At 31.4% G+C, this 14,871-nt stretch overlaps 1 protein-coding gene across 1 annotated transcript; it reads right to left on the reverse strand.

The window, feature by feature from the left end:
- Positions 1-2,925: 2,925 nt before the first annotated feature.
- Positions 2,926-10,080, reverse strand: LOC104908825 (probable xyloglucan endotransglucosylase/hydrolase protein 32). Its single transcript, XM_010697987.4, has 4 exons — positions 9,673-10,080; positions 9,231-9,331; positions 4,518-4,735; positions 2,926-3,468 (listed from the first exon to the last, which is right to left on the reverse strand). The coding sequence occupies exons 1-4, from the start codon at positions 9,878-9,880 to the stop codon at positions 3,096-3,098; spliced, it is 900 nt and encodes a 299-aa protein (XP_010696289.1). The 5' UTR covers positions 9,881-10,080; the 3' UTR covers positions 2,926-3,095.
- Between the last annotated feature and the right edge of the window lie 4,791 nt (positions 10,081-14,871).

The raw sequence follows: 14,871 nt of genomic DNA on the forward strand, positions 1-14,871 counted from the left end.
AATCGAATTATTTGACCCAAAATTTTTGTAAATAAATGCAACATTTCTAGTTGACAAAAGACTCACATGTGACCATCGAGTAGAGGCATCAATTAATACCATAAAATAGCGGAATGGTCCACACGGAAGGTGAATAAGCCCACAAAGACTTGTACACTATATGCAAATATAGTGCATTATATGGTTATGAAGTACATTATATTAATATTTTCTTATGAAAAAATACACTATATCATATAGAACAACACTATATCAAAAGGGAACATTATTTTAAATTTTTATAAGGTTCTACAAGGCACAAACACTATACTACATATTATATCACATAAAAACACACTATATCACATATAACCCAACTATATCAAATTCCAACACACTATCACACCATCACAAAACCACTTACTTTGCTCTTCTTTGGAGCTTTCGAGATATCCTTCTCAGTTATAGGGTACTCTCTTCTTGCTTGCAACCTCTTCTATAACAATTTTACCAAAAGGATTACCAGCATTAGTTCTTTCATCACCAGGAGGATTAGCAGCATCACTTCTTCCATCCAGGGTGTTCTGCAACAAAAAATAATTGTTCAGAACAAGCATACACTATATCATGTCAAAACATACTATATCATGTCAAATACACTCTCATGTCCATTAACAATCGATTATGATAATCTTGTGTACTATACAAACAAACTACAATATTATATCATCTCCAAATACACTATACGATGTCAATATACACTACCATGCAAAACTATGCCAAAAACAGCAAAAACAATATCATGTCAAAACACACTATATCATTCCAAAACACACTGTATCATTCCAAAATACAATATATATATATCATGTCAAAACACACTATAGCATGTCCATATGCACTGTTATGCAACACTATGATGCCAAAAAACGCATTATTTCAAAGCACACTGTATTATTTCAAAATACACTATATCATGTCAAAATACATTATATCAGGTTAATATACACTACATCATGCAAAATACAATGCCAAAAAACAACACTATCATGTCAAATACACTATATAATTTCAAAATACACTTTATCATTTTAAAATACACTATATCATTTCAAAATACAATATATCATATAATTACAAAATTCCCGAATTGTATGACAAGTATAGTATAATTACAAATACACTATATATTTACAAAACACACTATATCAATTCAAAATATACTATATCATCACAATTATTATTTATCACAAAAAATATAGTTGACCTAAAAAACACTATAAGACATAATAAGAATAAAACAACCACTATACAACATAAAATCAACCATAACAAATAGGAAAACTAAAGAAAGCACAAAAAAAAAGGAACAATAACAAAGCCGAAAATTAGGTCAGACGAAAATTAACTACGAAACACAAACATTAACATCAAAACACCGATAAATCAACATAAATTCAGTATGAGAATAAAAAGCGCACAAATATGAGCGAAGTAAAAATCAACGACATAATTATAAGAAATTAAAGTAAAAACAAAAAATCAACAACATTATTACAATCAGCTTGAGTAGTTTCAGTAACACCAGACGACTTCAATTCCTTTTCCTTTGGACAAACACCAAGAGAACGCAAACCACGACATTTTGAGAAATCGCGACTTGCGATCCTCTTCCTTCCCATTGCAAAATTCAAACGAAGAAATTAAACAAAAATAAACGAAAAAACTAAAAAACACAGTATGAACTTGAAGAGAGAGAAAATGAAGAAGTTATGACCTGATTTATGAGAGAGAAAATGAAGAAATTATGAGAGAGAAAATGAAGAAGTTAATTTATGAGAGAGAAAATGCAGAACTTGGAAGAAGTTATCAGAGGAGAGAGGAGGAGAGAAAAGTTATCAGAGGAGACACAAAAAAGTGGGAGAATAAACGCGACAAAAACTGCAAGTTGTAATCATGAGTATTACAACACACGTGAGATGAATCGGGTGCATACTAGATTAGTGTGCACCGGGTTCATATTAGTTTTTTAACCTATTATATAGATTTAGGGAAAAACTTGGCATATAGTAAATGTATGACATTTACTTTTTAACTTCATAACAATCCCATATTTTGTTTATGCACATCTTAAGGGTAAATTGTTTACAACAAGATTTTCTTCTCTCCTCGTCTTACCTTCTCTTTCAATTCCTACCTCCACATCCTTTCCCCTTTGTCTTTCAGTTTCTCTATTTAGAATAAAATAATGTACCACACATACAATGATTAATCTCATGCAAGAAGAGGTGAGACCGTACGTGAGATGGATGGTTGAAAGAGTTCCCACAGGCCACAAGCAAGGGTCCATATGTATCTATCAATTCCCCTCCCCCTGTAACCTAGAGAGTAGAGACAGATCTAAAAGGTACGACTTACATGTATAGTAAAAGAAAGTTTGAAATTTCCACATAACAGTATAAGGGGTATAGAGCTTGAAGTGGTGGGATAGTGGCTCATTTTTGCACCTCATATTCCTATGTTGTAGAGATCAAATCTCATGAAACTCATTTGAGAATTTTTTTTTAAAATTGCTGGTGATATATATTTTCTCGGTTTCTTTTGAAAATATCACCGTGCTTGATACCAAATCTCAGGGGACTAGTACTTTTTTGGTTCATTCCTATAATTACCTTATTTGATGTGGTCAAACTTTCTCTCTTTATATTCACTTATTAAGAAACGAGGGAGTATATTTATATTTTCTAAAGAAAATTATATTTTAAAATAATTATTAGATTACAATTACTTCACTTGCTAATTAGAGTTACTTATCTTCTCACTTCTCATATAACGAAGTCTTGTCACATTTAAGCCATGGTGATAGACTTTTCATGATCTATCGGTATCGTAGTTGATTGGCTAGTTGCCCATAAGAAGTGGATTACTAGTAAGTTTAGATTTCCCTCACAACAAAGAAATTACCTTTGGTGCATTAAAACCTCAATATATATTGTTGTTATTTTCTTATACATATGATTTTAAATCATACTTTTGGTAGCATAGTAATGAAGTAGAAATCATAAATACAAAATTCACTCATAAATTTAACTAACAATGCAAGTTTGTTCGTATAATTAGCCACGTAAACGACATTCTGGAGTAAGTGAGTGGTCTCTTTTGTAGTCCTTGCAATAGTTATAAAACATATAGTGTTTCTGAACCCATCTCATCACAGAATACTGTTTCCGTGTAAGGCCGCCGGAACGGTAGGGAGAGACGGAAACCGGCCGACACCGGAGGGAAGCGTAGGCGGAGCAACCACTTGCTTTGAAATTTGTGTATTGGCCAACAAATGGTTGATACCTATAATCTGCTTTGTATTTTCCATTTTCAGTTGCCCAAGATGAGGCATCCCATATTGATCCATATAGCCACATTGGCCTTAATGGGAATGTGGCAGCACTCTTTTTTAGATATCTTCTTATGGGAATGTCATCTACCAAAAATCTGTCACCAATACAAAATTAGATGAAAACAAATAAGTTATTCTGATGTAGAATGTGAATAGCAATATGACACCACCATGCATTGTCTGATTAGTCTACACTTGGGGAATCAAAACAGATAATATTCTCTTGATCTATCCTATGTTAGTTTATAATAGTTTCACTATTACCATATCCAAGACGTACCTTTAATAATATTCTCCATAATTGTTCTTCATTATATAAAAAAAAGTTTGATCACGCAAGTCAAAAGGAATGTGACATGAAGCAAGTAGTAATTTTCTTAGTGATTTTTTTTAAGAGGAATTTCATCAATAGTTGGTTATAAAATATAATGCGTAAGAAAGATAAAATATAATGCGTAAAAAAGATAACGGTATGCAATCAATCGACTCATATTTGATTAGGTGAACCAAATTAGTGTCGAAATATTTTACGAAATCTAATCATCTGATTTTTACTCGGTCAGAATGAAGTTGATAGAACTGAATTAAGCCAACGAAATAGTAAATCCTATTGTCATTTGTTTGTTTTCATAAAATACATAATTTAGATAGACTTGAATATAATCCGAACTAACTAAACAACTAAACATAGATAAACGATAAACAAACGGATAATTTTACCGAACACTCTTCCTACATCATTTAGCTTAATTTCTCAATTATTGAATTATCTACTTCGCTTTGAGCTAATATATCCATTTTTAACTGTTCTTTTTACAATCTATCAAAAAATATAACTGTTCTTTTAACAAATTTACAATAATGAATATCATATCATATAAAAATGTGAAGAGAGAAAAAGTACAATGAGAAAAAAAAAGTTACTTCACAATAACTCCGATAAGTGCTGCCCTCAAATCCAACTATATCACAACCACCCCAACATAAAATAATGAAGATAGATGCAAAAAGTCAGGGGGGAAAGAAAATAAAAAGAAAAGGAAAAACTCCAATATTCTAATTAATGCAAAATTTTAACTTTTTAAAAAAAATTGCAAAATTTCTCTATAATGATGGGGATAAAAAAAAGGAGGAAAAGACTCACATGATCTCTTTAGGACTCCATAAAATGGCATAATGATGAAATCCCTTAGTTGGATCGAACCAAAGATGAAACTTCATTTCTCTTCCAATAATTTTACCATCTCCACTACCTCTTATGTAAACATTTGTTTGCAATACATACGGTTTTCCAAACGTTGTCCCTAAAAATTCCATGTCTACTTCATCATGTACCCCTGGATGAGCTTCATTATTGGATAGCTGCCAATGCCAACACCACATCATCATTATTTATTCCATCCAAAATTCTCAATATTCAAAATAAGAAATATAGGAGCATCTAGATTTTCTTTTGTTACTGTCAAGAGGTAAACTGTCCATTAAAAATAGATACTTATCCTTCGTTTTTTTTTTTCATGTTACACTTTTCAAATCACGGATTTCAAGGTAATTTTTAGAGAGAAGAGAGAAGGAAAACAAAAGGGTTCCACGTGAACATGTGATAGGAGAGAGATAGAGAGAAGTTATTATTACTCAAAATAAAAGTGTGACATCTAATTTGAAACTTCCTAAAATAAAAAGTGTAACATGTAAAAAAAAAAACCGGAAGAAGTATTAATGTTAATTGTAATACCACGTACTCATTAAAAATGTTATTTTTTAGTTATATCTATCTCTATTATATAAGCCAAGGGAGGAGGTGTGGTGTCCTTTTTTGAAGTGACTAAAATACCCTTAATGATCTAATTAATGGAATGAAAAAAATTACAAAAGCAAATCATTTAAAAATTCTCATTCCAACTTGCCATTTAAAACAAGTTTAAATTCTCTATTATAAACCAAGGGAGGAGGTGTGGTGTCCTCTTTTGAAGTGACTAAAATACCCTTAATGATCTAATTAATGGAATGAAAAAAATTACAAAAGCAAATCATTTAAAAATTCTCATTCCAACTTGCCATTTAAAACAAGTTTAAAATGGTATATGCATCAAATACTTCAATCAAAAATTAAATGGACAAAATACTTATACCTTATAAAAAAAGATGGCATACATAACGTGCACATGAAAAGTCTGAACATTCACTACCTTTGATACTCTTTAATTCAGTTAAACCAACTCATTATTTTTGTTCTTTCTGTTGAATATTCATTCACAAAAAATTAATATCAACAATCACTCACAACCTTTTTATTTTTTTACATTAGCGAATTAATATATCTAAATTCATCTAACTGTTGAATTTTTCACATTTAAGTTTAATCATAAATAAAGTACGAATGGAGTATCTAATAGAATAATAAATTTTAAAATTAACGCACGCATCGCGTGCATACAAAGGCTAGTTTCTAATAAGTAATCTACTCTTTAAATATATAGATGTATTAATCTGCCAGTGTCAATCATATGATCTTATATACAGTTTTCACAACTTGGGTGTTGGGTCATAGTACTTGTACTATTTAATTGTACCTACCTTATTGCATCATTATGTCGGATGTCTAAGAAGAAATAAATGAGCTTATATTTTTGGTGCTAATAAATGTGCTCATTGTAGTATAGGTTTTTTTTTTTGTCTTTTTTTTCCGGTGAATGGAGGTAGAGGAGGCATAAATCAAAAAAATTTGTAAGATTCAAAACAAATTTGACATTCATATAAGGATAAGTTACCTTCTTGTTGAAATTATGAGTGGATTTTGTATTTATAGTTTAATCGAGTTAAAGTCGAATTGTTCACAAAATGCTAAACTCAATAGCTACTCCTCATAGGCTCATATGAGCACAAAACAAATTTGATAAATTTTGTTGGGATATTCAGAGTCTTTAAGTTATAGAAGCATTGCCAAAAAAAAAAAGTTATAGAAGGAAAAATTCCATATTCCAATTAAATGAGATCAAATGAACCCATTTCTACAAGGGTGTATTTCCCGGGTCCGGATCCTCTAGAGTTTTATGAAAACTCAACAAAGTAGAGTTGAATCATGACCGTATATTATAAAATCAAGGGTTCATGATTAGTGAGAAAGGAAAAGATATGGGCAGGATATTCGGGGGAAAAATAGGGGGGATTTTCGGGAAAGAAAATACAAGCCTTTGATTTCTTAATCAACGACTGATATTTAACGAACTCTACCGTGTAGAGTTATTTTGAAACTCTAGAGGATCTCAACATGTATTCCCCCCCGGCTTGGACTGTCGTTCATGATCTATACATGCGGCACCAAGAAGTGAAGCAAATACATTATACATAGGACATTATAGATCTGGTTAGTGGGTTGGTTGTGCTAGATCGGTGCAGGTCAGTACTCAGTAGTGGTTTGGATCATTATTAATTTATTAGCTCACTTTTTTGCATACTAATAATGGGTCTCCTAGTCCCTAGATGTATTTACACCAAGCCTGAATTCTTCTAACAAAAGTTACCATATATTATATCGTGTTACAGCAAATATAATATAACAATTATGAATGATTTACTTTTATAGAAAGAAATATATAATTTCTTAACCAAAAGAAAAGTTGGCTTAAAAATAACTTTCACTCATACGTGTAAAATAATGTTAACTCAAATATTTATTATGAATAAAACGAACTTTACTCGCTCTTATTGGGCAAAATGATTGGAGCGAGGCTAACTGAAGAAATAATATACTATCAAAAAACTTTGCTTTTATTTAATTTGATAGATTTTTAAATATTTTGACATGTACAATGATTTTATTTTTCTACCTGTAGTTTTATAAAGGAAAATTTGCCAAGAAAAACCTTTTACGAGTTTGTTTTTGTGAAAGAAAACCTTATAAAGCATTTTTTGCGAAAACAAACCAAAATCAATTTTTTTTTGCGAATACAAACCAAAATTATTTTTGCAAGATGAAACCTAGCCACCACTACCAACAACCCCTAACCCTCCCAACCGCTGCGCCACCCAGAACCTCGCCCCCACCGCTACGCCACCCAGAAACAATGGTTTTCGTTCTTCGATTTTTGATAGTTTCTGTTTCATTGGTGGTGGTAGTGAGTAGTGAGTTTTGAGGTGGTGGTGGTGGGTTTTATGGTGTTATGGTTATGTGATGGTGGTGGGTTCAAATTTTTTGGGTTGCGGAGGGGGGAGCTACGGGGGATGGGGGTGGGAGGGATGGACAAAGGGAGAGGAAAGGGGGGAGGGGGAGGGAGAGAAGAAGGGAGAGGAAAGAGGGTAGGACGAAGGGGGGTGGGGGGCTGCCACCCGAGAGAGTGAAGGGAGTGAAGAAGGGAGAGGAGAGAGGGTAGGGGCGAAGGGGGGGGGGGCTGGGGGGTTGCCACCTGAGAGGGTGGAGGGAGGGTTGGGGGCTGCTGGTTGGGGTGGGGTGGGCTGCAGGTGGTGGGGGTTGGGCTAGGGGTGAAGTGGGGGCTGCAGGGAGGGTGGGGGCTGGGCGAAGGTGTTGGTAGTGGTGGCTAGAGATGGTCAATGTCGGAAATTCTATGGTCTTACTGATATTAGGTTTGTTTTCGCAAAAAATGCTTTATAAGATGTTTTTTTTCGCAAAAATGATCTCGTAAATGTTTTTTTGATAAATTTTTCTTTTTAAAAATATAATTTGCACATGATATACCCACTATTTATTATAATGTTTCGTCAAAGGATCCTATATTATTTCGCACATGTAATAGTAAAGTTCAAATTATTTATAGCACATTACTCACTTTGTATTATCTTGTACATATAAATGAAAGTTCATATATTTTTAGCCAATTTTCCTGATTAACCAGAAAGCTAGTAGTACAACAATTATTTTATTTATTTATATATATTAAGGAATATATCAAATTATAAATTAAAAACCGACAGAATTATCTATGAATCATAGAATCACAAATCTTTGTAGATTGTTTAATTTGTCGCGGAACGGCCCATGATTAAGGTAGTGGATATTTTGTGGGTATTATTATATGTTCTTTTTGACGGGTGTGATTTGTCGTAATAACTTGGTATCGACTTATAAGCAGGCATCTTTCCCTAATTTGTACGTATTATAAAGTACTATGGACATCCATGGTAAGCCCCCTTTTTCCTTTTATTTTCAGTTTTTAGTTTATTTTCTTGTTTTGTTGAATAAATCAGTATCTCTTTATGAGATTTCTTCAAACCCTGTTATGGGGTTTTTAGTCTTTGTTGTGGAGATCTCCTTCTCCTCTATGGGAGTTGTGAGTGTGGTTGTTTTGTTTTTAGGTATGAGAAATTGTTCTTGTTGGTTGAAGTTCAAAACTCAACATGAAGGTATTGGAATCTCGGATGCGGTTAACATGGCTCGATCAAGAAGACTCTTCCCAAACTATGTCAGAATGATAGACTTCCTCATCAATAGCTGTTTGATTCAGCAAATACAAGGGGGCTGCGCTGTATTGCTCGATCTGGTTCATTATAGTTTCTTCGAAGACGAATTTGATTTAACCTTGTTTAATTGTATCTTGTTTTTCTTTAATATCTATTGTAGATGCCGTTTGGCCTTCAATTAATGAAATTTCTCTTTCAAAAAAAAATGGACCCTTCAATAATTATAAATTTGTGAAAAAAAAGGAATTAGCACATTTGGTGAAGGACACATGTAAACGAGACAGACGTAAAATAGCAAAATTCCAAAAGCAGAAATACATTTACTGTATGATAAACAAGTCCCACTTCGACTATGATGCTTAAAGAATATATTGCTCAAAACATTATTGATATCAACAATGTAGCAAGTAAAAGTGTATGTCAGCAAGTTTAATCTTACATAGAACGACGTTATTACTCCAGCAGTGTAACCTCTTTGGAGCTTAATTGATGTACCAAAATAGCCGGATCTAAATGGACGAACTGACTTGAACCCACTTCCTGATTATTGAAATGAAATTATAATAAGAAAGTTAGAAGGATCATAACAAATTATGTCACATTATACTATATATAATATATACCGAAATAATGCATTCTATAACGTCAGTGTAACTGAACTCTACTTCATATCGAGATCTTTTATTCCACAAATTATGTACCACTCTATAATTTCATCATATTTTATGCATTACTTATATTGATAATCGACGAACTATAATCTATAATCATATCATGAAAAATTCAAGAAAAGAAAAAAACAACTCCTAGCACAAGAAAATGTCTTATTATAGTATGTATGACATATTGACATTGTTAAGAAATTCTCTAAAAAAAATTACCTGAAGTTCGATCAAGCCAGAGAGTTAAAGCATGTTGGTCTTGCCTTTGATGTTGAGGCCCCCATAAATTTTTAAAACCTTGGTAAAATTTCATAGACTTGAACTTTTTACTAGGATAATACCCAGGTGAAGGTGGCCATGGAGCACTACCATTGATAGAAGAGACCATGAAAGAAAGACATAAAATAAACAAAATTTGGCTACCCATTTTTCCAAAGTTTATATTAAAGATAGAGAAGATGAAAGAATTGTATAGATATACACATATATGTATATATAAGTGAGGTTTGATTTTGATTCGTACGTGTTTTGTGAGTGTATAAATGGAGTGTGTGAATGTGTTATATATATAGTATATTGTATGTTGTGGGAGTAGTGTAAGTGGGAGAGGGATATGTCGGTGTAACTATAGTGTAGTTGATTAGTAGTAATAAGAAAGCATGGCAACAAGCAAGAGTCCATATAAATCAATGAAAAGTTTTGTGAGGACCCATTGCAGACAAATTATGACAGGATGAATAGGAAGACAATGAAGAAAAAAGAATATATTTTTTTCATTCTTTTTTATTATATTTAATGCTCTTGGTTGAGAGGTACGGGTCTCCTAGACATAATAGATCATGCAAATCTTTAATCTTATGATTTTCATGAATAAACTTGACCAAGATGAATTAAATTTGGTGTTTGCAAAAATTTTACATCCTCTAATAATGCTAAAAAGTGCTTGGCATTAGGTCATAACCAAGGAAATTCATAGCCATTGTAGTAGGCGCTAGACGTACGGTTGGCAATGTTGTTACCATCATAGCAAAAGTTTAATCAATTAGACGAATCCAAGTAATTGATTAATACCCCTCAAAAAAATAAATAAATAATTGATTAATACTATTTGTAAGCTGGCTATTGAAAGCGATAACTTGTATGCGATAATTCAATTGGAAAAGATATGGAAATTTCTCCTTAGGATGATTAAATAGTTCATCTGTTCTTTGAAGATATACGTCTACATTCCTTTTGGAGTATATAATGAGTACTAGTTTTCCACCCGTGCAAAAATGCACGGGAAGTTTATTTTTTTGATTTAATTTTTTATATCAAATAAGATTGTGTATATATTATGTTATTCATGGTAAAACACTGCAAGTTTACATGTAGCATTTATTGAAGAGGAAACACGAAAAAACCCTTTTATCTCAACGAAGTGAACGAACATCACAAATGAATTATTAAATGACAATAATAATAAGAGTATTTTAAAAAACATTTTGAACCACGTCTTTGTACTATACATTTGTGGTAACATTTGAGTTTTCACGTTCTTTATCAGCTATTAATGTTTTTCAAACCCTTTTTGCTAATAACTTTTGATATGACAATATATATTTAAAATTATATAATACGTCCCTTGAAATCATGGTGTACCTATATTTATATAAATATGTAGTGAGATAGTATAAACATAAAAGTAGAGCAGGCAACCAGCAAGTTGGGCTGTCAATCAGTTCAAGTTTGGTTGGATTTGCTTTCGAGTTTACTACACATTTAATGAACAGGTTGAAATACTCAACCCTGACCCGACCTATTTGATAAGCGAATTACCCGTTGAACCCATTTAATCATAATTAGTATTATACAAAAAATTAATTATTTTCTTAAAAGTATATATAAGAGAGTTCACTGTTGAAAGTATGCATGTTTAATATTTCTTATAATAATTGTGACCAATTTTAGCAATATTTACTTTTTTAACCAAATTTTAGATTTATCAATATATTTTTCGAGAATTTTCTACATATATGTAAGTTAATAAAGTCAAAGCATGTCAATTTCGAGTCGAAAATGTCAACCTCAACCTACCTGTTTAATCAATGGGTTAGAAAATCGGTCAAAGTTCCAACCCTAACCTGCTTATTTTGGGTTAGGTTCGGGTCCTATTTCGTATTGAGTTAGCTTTTGCAAACCCTACATAAAGTAGTGACATTATAATTTACACTGTATAGTAAATGTAAATTAACAAAAAAATTAAAGAGAAAATACATTTTTCAATTTAGTTTATTAAAAAAAATAACATGTAACTCATCTTATCAAATAGACAATAAATTTCATGTACTCCCTCCGTTTCCTAAAGATCTTCACTCTTTCCGTTTAAGGGTGTTTCCAAAAGATCTTCCCTCTTTTGCTTAATTCCTTATTTGGCAAAACAAATTTTCCTATTTACCCTCTCATGTCACTATCATATGGTCCACCATTACATTATTAATTCAATTTTACTCCCTTTCTCTCTCCAACTTTAACCCCTTTATATATGTTTATTTATCTTAACCCCTTTCTCTCTCCTACTTTACTCACACCATGCCCCACACAACTTGATTTTCCTTGGTATCTGTAGGAACAGTGTAAGTGGGAAGATCTTTAGGAAACGGAGGGAGTATATTGTAATATATAAATTTATATATATTGTTATGTATAAATTTTTCTTCTAATATATACCTAAGAAATGAATATAGAAATATCAGTTATTAATGTTCATCAAACGCTTGTTGCTAATAACTCTTGATATGACAATATATATTTAATATATAATACGTCCCTTGAAATCATGGTATATATATTTATATAAATATGTAATGAAATAGTATAAACATAAAATTAGAGTAGGCAACCAAGTTGGGCTGGCAATCAGTTCAGGTTTGGTTGGATTTGCGTTCGGGTTTACTAAACATTTAATAAACAGGTTGAAATACTACTCAACCCTGACCCGACCTATTTGATAAAACGAATTACCCGTTTAACCCATTTAATCATAATTATTATTATACAAAAAATTTCATGTATATTGTAATATATAAATGAAATATATATTGTAATGTATAATTTTTTCTTCTAATATATACCTAAGAAATGAATATAGAAATATCCTACACGATATTATGATCTTGTAATGAGAATCGTATAAATTAAAATGGGTTTAACCTTAAACAAAATAACTAAATGGGCTTGTTATATAAAATGATATAATATTGTATTAAGAATAGTCTAAAATTGGCTTACAACCCGTGCGAGGCACTATACTGAAATATAAATTATCTATAATAATCGATATTATTATTATTATTATCCATATAAGTGATTAAATGGTACTAAGTTAATAGCACATACATTGCTTAGGTTAATTTAATTAACTTTGAGTAACATTTAGTGGTCAAACTTGTTCAAACTCGCTTTAAGCTCACATAAATTTTCTTAAAATGAATCTAATTGTTTATATCAATATTGTTACATATTAAAAAAAATATCTATTCCCCTAGATAGCATGGTTTTCATTTGCGGGTCAGCAAAATATGTGCTGATAATTAATATTAATAACATATATCTAAGAAAAAATATGAAAACCCAAAATATTTCAATTTAGAAATTGAATATTTTGTGATATTTACATTAGAATCATGAAGTGATCATACACAACTAAATATTGAAATAATTTGAGAAAGATATAAATGAGAAATAAAAGATTAGATGGCTTTTAAAATTTGTTACTATTGACTTGCGAAATAATTTACATCTTGACTATTTGAGAAATAATTTATATTAAGATTATCTGGACTCGTGCATAATGCACATGGATTTTTTTTAGCTAGTTCTCAAATAGTTTTTTTTAATTCCAAAATTATTGGAATGACTACATTTAAAATTGAAAGATTATAAATTGTAAATTTAATATTTCATGATATAATCTTTTCATTAGGGCTGTCAAAATCAAAGCTGATCCAATATGATAACCCGTCTCGAATCTAACCTGAAAATTTCGGATTTGGGTTAAAATTTTCAACCTGAAAAAAAAGATGGGTCAGCCCAATCCGACCAGAAAAAATAATGGCTTAGGTTCAGGTTGAATTTTTGAGCCTCAAAACAATCCGAATAATCTGACTTTGAAGTGGGGTCAAATTCAAGGCAGGCCAACCTATGTTTATCTAACTTGTATTAGACCAAACTCGTTTCTTAAATATTCTAAATTTGATTAAGTTGGCATTTGAATTCAAGACTCACTCAATATGTTGAATTATTGCAATGATTAAATTTAAAATCAGGTCATTTTGGGTTGTTTCGGGTCAACCTGAAATCGAAAAGGTCGGGTTCAAATTCTAATTTTCGACCTGAAATCAGAATCAAGTCAAGTTTGGATTAGGGGTAAGTGACCCGAAATAGAAATCAGGTGAACTTGAAATTAATCCAACTCGAACTTATTGTTACCCCTACATTATTAATATAGACAAATGACACGTTAAGATAATTATTGTATACTACAATAATATCTAATAATAATGTACTCTACTGGAGTAATAATTAAGCAATTTAAAAAGTTGTGAAAATTATCAATCCCGCAACTCCAAAATAAATTATCTACATTATGATCAAAATCTACGACTACGGGTAAGTTACATAAATGGTAATGTAAAATGGTAAGTTATATCAATATTAACATTGTTTATTATTAGTTAGCAACTGTGCCGGAATTATACACGAACTAATATGATTGTAAAGTACTTCCATTTGCTGAGTGAAACTTACCAAATTTATAAGATTGTAATTGATCCATTTTACACGTGGCACTAAAACAATGAGAATAAATATAATGATGACATGTGGCGAAATGAGTAATAGCTTGACACATAGGCAAATTTTTCTAGCTTTATATATATACTAGTTTTGGGACCCGTGCAAAAATGCACGGGAAGTGATTTGCTTAATAAAACAGAATTTTCAATGAAACTAATAGCAGACAACAATATTTGTAATGAAAGAATAAGTAAAAGTTATATTAACAAACATTACAAAAATGTGTATGAAGTTATACATTTTGGAACACTTCCTTGTAAACAACATTTGTGGTTGTTTTGCACACATTATTCTCTTTATCACAAATCAGAATTTTAAGTCCTTTTTTGCTCGTGACTCGGGAAATAGCGACATATAGCTGACCATGACTGAAAACAGGCCTCGGTAAATACAAACCGACGTGCGACAATGATTGTCCTTGACTTTTATTTATTGTCATGGCAAAACACACAGTCAAAGGAAATTGTCGTCTTTGAAATCTGATAGGAAATTTTGTTGAGTCAGACGGTGTTAGTGTCATTCGTGGGATGAATACCTTGTCACCAACATTGCTCCCTGAAATGACAGTAGCTTCAATCACTC

This window comes from Beta vulgaris, chromosome 7 (genome assembly GCF_026745355.1).
Source record: "Beta vulgaris subsp. vulgaris cultivar EL10 chromosome 7, EL10.2, whole genome shotgun sequence".
Lineage (NCBI taxonomy): Eukaryota > Viridiplantae > Streptophyta > Magnoliopsida > Caryophyllales > Amaranthaceae > Beta > Beta vulgaris.

What these genes read in the sequence shown, in the direction of transcription:
- LOC104908825 (XM_010697987.4), bottom strand. Translation starts at nt 9,880, where the DNA reads ATGGGTAGCCAAATTTTGTTTATTTTATGTCTTTCTTTCATGGTCTCT. An exon ending in GAGTAATAACGTCGTTCTAT is followed by an intron (nt 4,736 to 9,230) that starts GTAAGATTAAAC and finishes TGGCATTGGCAG; the next exon opens with CTATCCAATAATGAAGCTCA. An exon ending in TGGAGTCCTAAAGAGATCAT is followed by an intron (nt 3,469 to 4,517) that starts GTGAGTCTTTTC and finishes TATTGGTGACAG; the next exon opens with ATTTTTGGTAGATGACATTC.